Below are 7,861 nucleotides of genomic sequence, written 5' to 3' on the forward strand. Positions count from 1 at the left end.
AAATTTTAAATGTGATGAATCAAAATTTATTACATTTTGAAAATGTTATTAATGTGCTTCAGAAAATGTGTTTTTATTGTTATGCTTTGGAATTCGCTTCAGGTTTGACATGAGATCTACAACCAAATTCCAGGAGTGAGAAAATTTGATGACAAAAGTGGAAATAAAAATAGAAATACATTTAAATACATTTTCATAATTGGAGAATTAAAGTCCTGCAAAATTCACTAAAATAAAATATATTTTTTCATTCATTCGACATGTCTACTTCCACATTTGTTATCAATATTTTCCATATTTATTCCTATGTTGTGTGTTTGCACTGCATTTGCATTTACTTTTCTTATTCATTTACAGATGTATTTCCCAGTCAAGGCATTTTAAAAGCTGTCTACTATTCTTATTAAGAGGAAGCTAAAAATTCAACAAAAATTTAGAATAAAATTAATCGATATTGGACAAGAAAAATCACAATGAAAATGGAGCCCATAAAACATTTAAAAGACTGTTTAATGTGTTCTGTTCGGACGCATGACGTCTCACTTCAAAACTTTATTGACACTCGTGCTCTAGACAAGTTTGCTTCGTTGTTTAAAAGTTGGCTAAAAAACAAATGCTGGACCAAATAAATGTGCCCCAAAATGTGAAGAGAGAAAGATTTGTTGTTGTTAGGAAGCAAGTTGTGGCAATGAACATGAAAGATTTGTCTGGAAACTCTCCAAACTAGAATAAAAACCATACAAAATAGATTGTGATGAAATTGAAACAGTTATTCAAAATAAATAAATACATAAATCCGGATATATTTTCTGCAAATGGCATGCCAAAATAGCCAAGTGTCAGTAGCTACATTTTTTAATAAATTAAAAGGGATTTTCTACAGGACTTTCAACTATGCACAATTGCGCGTTGGCTGAGGTTCTGGATTTTTTTCAATAAACCAAATGTGTCGTGGCTTAGAAACGGTTGAAAAACACTGTGGTAGTGTAATTCCCAATTTATGTTGAAGATCGTGGAGGGTCTTCGGCACCTTGGTGCCAAATGCCAGGAGCAGCCGAAGTCAGAATCACCCACATTATGAGGCTTATTAGAGGCTCCTTCCGTGATGCCACTTCACTGTGACGGATTTTCTTTGACGTGCCCCGTTTCCCAGTGTCACATTAATAAACTGAATTACCAATGAGCGAGTGAAAGAAGAGACAAGGAGAACAGAAAGAAGAAAATTAGGAAAGAATGATGACGCTGCACAAACAGAAAGGAAAAGGCAAAAGAAAAGAGAAACACTGCAGCATTCACAGCAAATATGTCACATATTGTGAGCCATCATGGCAGAGCGCCTGAGTCGGGTTATTCTTTGTCTTTATTGTCTCAGCACAGTCTGTTATGGTGACGTTACATAATATGCCTTGTCCACCCGAGTCATTTGAAAAGCTTTTACGCTCGCACACTCTGCTCCGTCGCCTCAAATGAAACATGTCTTTATTGCAACTGAGACAGGAAGTGCGAGAGGGCTTCCTTCTGGCACATTTACGCCGGATAATGACGCCTGTCTGTTCTGCTCGTTCAGCCACACTTCTTTGAACATAAAGCCATTAAAGTGCTTGGTGTGGGGGGGAAACAGATGAGAGTTTTAGAGTATTTTGCAATTTCAAATCTGCTATGTGCCTGTCCAGAATAACGGATTTTCATTTAAAATGTTGGTGACCGTATTTGAGGAGGCACCGAAATAGATGAGGAAATTGTGTACATACATACATACATACATACACACATACACACATACATACATACATACATACATACATACATACATTCATACATACATTCATACATACATACACACATACACACATACATACATACATACATACATACATACATACATACATTCATACATACATACACACATACATACACTCATACATACATACACACATACATACACTCATACATACACACATACATACATACATACATACATACATACATACATACATACATACATACATACATACACACATACATACACTCATACATACACTCATACATACATACGTACGTACACACATACATACATACATACATACATACATACATACATACATACATACATACATACATACATACATACATACACTCATACATACATACATACATACATACACACATACATACATAACAAAATACATACATGACAGCAGCACACAACACAGTATATAGAATAACTCATAACTGTTGGTCAAGTAAATAGAGATAGAAACGTGTATGGAAGAGACAAACCCGAATTTCATGCACCTTTAATTTTAAATTAAGACAGAAAATACGATTGTTGATGTTTAATTGTTCATTTCTCAATGTTGACTGCTTACTTCTCCGTTTAAAAAAAAAAAAAAAAGAATTCTACACGATTTATTTTGTGCTAAAAATGTGTATACTTTTTCCACTTTTCACGCGCGCAACGCTATAAAAACGAAATTAAAACGATTTTTTTTCAATACTTAATCATTTATTTTCATGAACGGGCCTTTTCCGCTCGTGACGTATACTGTACGAGTTGCTCCTATCAGCGCGCATGCTCAGTTCATTGCTAAGGAAGAAAGAGCAAGATGTCGCTAGCGAGGTAAGTGTTACAAGAAGTCATTTTTCCCTTTTATTTGTCGGGTTGTTCGTCCTACGAGCGCATATAATGTGTAGGCGTGCAATGTTGCCGTGTAGTGAAGTTCCTCAAATCTTGATTTTCGCGCTTTGCATCGTGTTTCTATCCAAAGCCACTAGCATAGCTGCTAATTTTAGCATGCCGACGTATTAACAAATCAGATTCAAACAATTGAACTTTTGACTAACCTCAACCAGCCAAACGTTAGGAATAAACTTTGTACCACTGGATTCGTACGTTGTAAAATGTTCCAGATGGGTGTATTTTGATCGATAAAGCAAGGCCTGGCTTGCCTTGTGGGTTTAGCTGGAAGCTAATTCTTCTGCTCAGTTCTAACAACGTGTCGTTCTGTTTGTAGCTTTCTACCGGCGCCAATCCAGCTGTCCCAGGACCAGCTGGAGGCAGAGGAGAGACTTCGGGCCCAGAGGTCGTATTCTACTGCCCTTGTGTCCACACGGAGAGAGCCACCTCCTTACGGGCACAGGCACGGCTGGGTGCCCCGAGCTGTCGAGGTATGGTTTGTGTGGCCTCTCAGTTAGCACCAAAGTCTGCGGGCGTGGGGGGTATAACACGGAAGTTGGGTCCAAGATCAAGGTTTCCAGTGCTGATAAGCGTCTTTTATTTTCTGCGGGAATCATGAGTTTAATTTCTGCATTATTCACTAAACACAAATTATTCTATAGTCTGCACAACACGTAATGTGATACAATATATTGTCATGAAATTAAATTCATTGATGCATAGATGAATATAAATAACATGTTTATTTAACTATTGTACAGTTTAAAAAAGCCTTGTAAATATTTGGTAAAATTACTTTTAATTCTATTTCACTTAAATCAAATTTGAGAAAGGAACAAAGCACAGCAGCACATAATAAAAGCGTAACCCAACTCTGTTCTTGGTGTCGAGGCCCCCCAACACCAGCTTTTTCATTTCTTATTATGGTGCCTTAAACAGTCCAGTATAGTGCAGTAACCTCTTATGTCTATATGTTTTAGGGGTCAATGTTGAACTAAACTCGCTGTGAATTGTTTCTCTTTTAACAATCTTTATTTTCATGCCAGGACTTTGGAGATGGCGGTGCTTTCCCTGAGATCCATGTTGCCCAGTTCCCTCTGGAGATGGGAAGAGCGAAGAAGACTTCCAATGCCCTGGCAGTGCAGGTTGATGCGGAAGGCAAAATTAAGTATGATGCTATTGCCAAACAAGGACAGAACAAAGACAAGGTATGCTTGCAAAATGTTGTTAGTAGTGATATGTAAACAGCTAGTGCATGTTTGTGTTTTATTGAAGGTCGTCTTCAGCAAGTACACAGATCTTCTTCCGAAAGAAGTTATGAATGAGGATACCGCGGAACTGCAGAAGCCAGACGAGGAAGCCATACAAGAGGTATGATGCTTATGAAGCAGTCCACTATTTGAACTGGAATACCATTGTCGTAGGAATCAGTGTACATCCCTGTTAAGCTGATTTTTCATGTCTTTCTCGCTTGTTTCCTCCCAGCTCACAGAGAAAACACGTGAAGCTCTGAACAAGCAAGTGTCCCAAAAGATTGCTGCTGCCATGCCTGTGAGAGCAGCAGACAAACAGGCTCCAGCACAGTACATCAGGTATGCTCTTCAACCAAATGCACATTTTTTTAATAACATTGTAGATGTGTTCTTTTAAAAATGCAATGTAATCCCGGGGGATTGGTTTAAACAAAATTAATCCATGATGGTACAATAAAGAGATCCATAAGAAGTAGTTCAGAAAGAGTTGAATTTTTTCGGAGATTAGATTGGCAGCTTTCCAAAGGAATGCAAAGGCAATATTTAAATATGTAAGAAAAACAGTTATTCAAAACAGTTTTTTGTTTTTTTCCTGGTGTTTTAATATTTCATGTGTTCAAGATTTCTTTTCATGAATTGGTCTTTGAACTCGCCGGTAGTCTTGAAAGCTTAAACTTTGTTCTCTCCTTCTCATGCAGATACACACCATCGCAGCAGGGAGTTGCCTTCAACTCAGGGGCTAAACAGAGAGTCATCCGCATGGTGGAAATGCAAAAGGACCCCATGGAGCCTCCTCGTTTCAAGTTAGTTGCCATTTCTGATGCCCATTCTGTGTAATCTTTCACGGGCTGGCAACGTTTTGTAGTGTGCAGTTGTTGGTTTATTTGTTGTGGCTCCATCTGATCCATACTTTCTTCTAGTTTCTGTGAAGGTGTCCCTTGTTTGATGGTGTCTGTGCTGGAATGAAGAACTGTTTGGATAAGAAAAGGCACTAATATTTGTGTTTCTAATTGTCTTACAGGATCAACAAAAAGATTCCTCGAGGACCCCCCTCCCCTCCGGCCCCTGTCATGCACTCTCCTAGCAGAAAGGTAATGCTGGCGCTGTTGAGCAGAAGACAGCTATTATTGCATTTATTTATAATTTATTTCCTCCTTTCTTCCTGTGCTGTTCTTGATATAGATGACGGTAAAGGAGCAGCAGGAGTGGAGAATTCCTCCATGCATTTCCAACTGGAAGAACGCAAAGGTAATGGCCTCAAGCCAGAATGGAAGAAAACAAATGTCATGAAAAGAAAGCTGATCTTTGTATTAGATAGTCGGAATAATAGTTCAGAAAAATACAATAGATTTCATAAATTCAATTTCCTTGTTAATTTCAGTTTTCTTGTCCTGAATCTTCATCTGTCTTGTGCTTTCTCCAGGGCTACACAATCCCACTAGACAAACGTCTGGCTGCGGACGGCCGCGGCCTTCAAACGGTTCACATCAATGAAAACTTTGCCAAGCTCGCAGAAGCTCTATACATCGCCGACAGAAAGGTAATTCTTGACCCGTTTTCATGCTTTGCCAGTCAATCTGTTGCACTGTACAAGCAAATATTTTGTTTGTGTCTGTAGGCCAGAGAGGCCGTCGAGATGAGAGCCCAGGTGGAGAAGAAGATGGCCCAGAAGGAGAAGGAAAAGAAGGAGGAGAAACTCAGGGAGTTGGCTCAGATGGCCCGAGATCGCAGAGCAGGAATTAAGAGCCATGGGGATAAAGGTGAGTTGAGTCATAAGCTCATGCAGTCATCAACACTGACTAGGTTGAGAAAAATGATTCCATACCTCAGCTGGTCTCTGATCTCAGTCTGTATATCTGCCTGAATTTTTGACATTATTTTCCACAAGCGTCTCTTACTGTGCTGCGATCGTTTTCTGCAACTGACATTTCCACCCCTCTCTCACGATCTAAATGTATCTTTTCACCTCAGAAAATCATTTTCTGATCCCTGGCATCTATTCACTCCTCTGTGTTTTGGTCTGCCACGGCAGGTGGCGATGACGGCGAGGCCAGAGAGCGTGATGAGATCCGACAGGACAGGAGGAAAGAGAGACAGCATGACAGGAACATCTCTCGAGCAGCTCCCGATAAGAGGTACTGGACACGCACCTTCAGAAAAAAAAACACCTAGTGTGAACTCACTCAACTTCCTCTTCATCCATTTAGACACACTGTTCACACTGCTGAATCATTCATGTGGTACCCCTGATGGATGCAACGAGATTCAGAGATGGTCCATGTACTCATCTCCTGTCATCCTAACACTTGCCTGTTTTCTGCTACTGTTGACCGTATTATTTTAAAAGACGTGAGGAGTCATCCTCCGAGTCTTAGTGCAAGTCTACTGCAGTGACTTGGAGTGAATATATGACTTGCTCTTGCAATCATTGCTTGCTTTTTTGTTTGTCTCCTCAGCATAAATGTAAATGTCCACTGCATAAATGTATGTGTTTTGCTTCAGGTCGAAGCTGCAGAGGGACCAGAACCGAGATATTAGCGAACTCATTGCCCTGGGGATGCCCAACCCTCGAACCACCAACGAGGCCCAGTATGACCAGCGTCTCTTCAACCAGAGCCAGGTGACCCGAGTTGCCTCCTTTTAAAAAGTGAATCCAAATGATCTGTTCTCTAAGATGTTTACTCTTTCCCGTTAGGGTATGGACAGTGGCTTCAATGCCGGTGAGGATGAGTCCTACAATGTGTACGACAAGCCCTTCCGCCCTGGAAGAGACATGGCAGCAAACATCTACCGGCCCAGCAGAGGCATCGACAAAGATGCCTATGCAGATGATTTCGACACACTTGTGCAGAACAACAGGTGCGACTCTTAATAATGACATTTTAATCTTTTCATTTCATATTTTATCCATCCTTCGTGTTCAGTTCACCTGGAATTGATGTCGAATGTCATTTCTTCAATTGTTTTTTCGTCAGGTTTGTTCCAGACAAGGAGTTTTCAGGCGGCGACCACGGGCAGAGGCGTGACGGACCCGTGCAGTTTGAAGAAGATCCCTTCGGTCTGGACAAGTTCTTGGAGGAAGCCAAGCTGCACGGCGGCTCCAAGCGGCCGTCCACGAGTGGCCGCTCAAAAGACGACTACCATGACAAGAAGCGCAGGAAGGAGTAAAGGCTCCAGGGTGCCGCTCATGACCGGAGCTGCTCGCACCATTTCAGAAGGCAGAAGAGTCGAACGGCTGATCGTGCAGATGTGTTCCTCATTACCTTTGTCGTTCTGGTGTAAGATGAGCCATTCCTTTTGAGATCTGACTCCACAATCTGAAGGTCTCATCTAATATATCTGTACATTTGTTATAATTTTCTGAGAATGTTTTGGGTTTTAGTTGTTTTTTTAACCTATATACCATACAGTTAAACTCTTTCTTCCATGTTTGACTTTCTCTTCATTTGCTTGTGTTTATAAAGCCCTAGTGTTTTGTTTAGTTGTGGCCACTAATGGCAGATTTGTACAGTGTAAACCCATGAACATGTTAACAGGCTTTGTAAACCCAAGTATAGCCCATGAAATAAATTTTTCTGAAGAGTCCACAGTCAACTTGTGTGCATCTGTTTGCAATCGAAGTTCTACACCGAATCCAGCTGTCCTATTATGTATTGTTGCTGTGTTCCTCACATTCCCACATCGAGTGGGTTCCATGTAAAGATGGACAGTCAAAACCGTTTTGATGTCTTGAAAGTTCTCTATGCTGCTTCTGGCTGAGTTTTTCAGACACAGGCTCTGGGCCACATGAGCTATAACCTAGAACCATAACTGGCTCCTACACAGGTTCATTGCTTTCCCCTGATGTGTAAGTGGTTGCCTGTCTCATGTAATAGCTTGGCGTCTGTGTTCCCCACCCACTGCTCTTTCTAGATTTGACAGGCTGAACAAG

At 40.6% G+C, this 7,861-nt stretch overlaps 1 protein-coding gene across 1 annotated transcript; it reads left to right on the plus strand.

Annotated features, from left to right (window-relative positions):
• Positions 1-2,553: 2,553 nt before the first annotated feature.
• Positions 2,554-7,510, plus strand: snw1 (SNW domain containing 1). The gene is made up of 14 exons (XM_053881177.1): positions 2,554-2,620; positions 3,015-3,168; positions 3,724-3,885; positions 3,953-4,048; positions 4,163-4,269; positions 4,629-4,733; positions 4,952-5,021; positions 5,113-5,178; positions 5,354-5,470; positions 5,549-5,690; positions 5,963-6,065; positions 6,433-6,550; positions 6,626-6,789; positions 6,906-7,510. Exons 1-14 carry the CDS (start codon positions 2,607-2,609, stop codon positions 7,096-7,098), a joined length of 1,611 nt encoding a protein of 536 aa, XP_053737152.1. The 5' UTR covers positions 2,554-2,606; the 3' UTR covers positions 7,099-7,510.
• The last annotated feature ends 351 nt before the right edge of the window (positions 7,511-7,861 follow it).

Source organism: Synchiropus splendidus, chromosome 12, assembly GCF_027744825.2.
Source record: "Synchiropus splendidus isolate RoL2022-P1 chromosome 12, RoL_Sspl_1.0, whole genome shotgun sequence".
Classification (NCBI taxonomy): Eukaryota; Metazoa; Chordata; class Actinopteri; order Syngnathiformes; family Callionymidae; genus Synchiropus; species Synchiropus splendidus.

Excerpts from the sequence above, each read along its gene's own strand:
- snw1 (XM_053881177.1), top strand. Across the intron at positions 5,179-5,353 it reads CCAACTGGAAGAACGCAAAG|GGCTACACAATCCCACTAGA; the intron begins GTAATGGCCTCA and ends TGCTTTCTCCAG. Across the intron at positions 6,066-6,432 it reads CGAGCAGCTCCCGATAAGAG|GTCGAAGCTGCAGAGGGACC; the intron begins GTACTGGACACG and ends GTTTTGCTTCAG.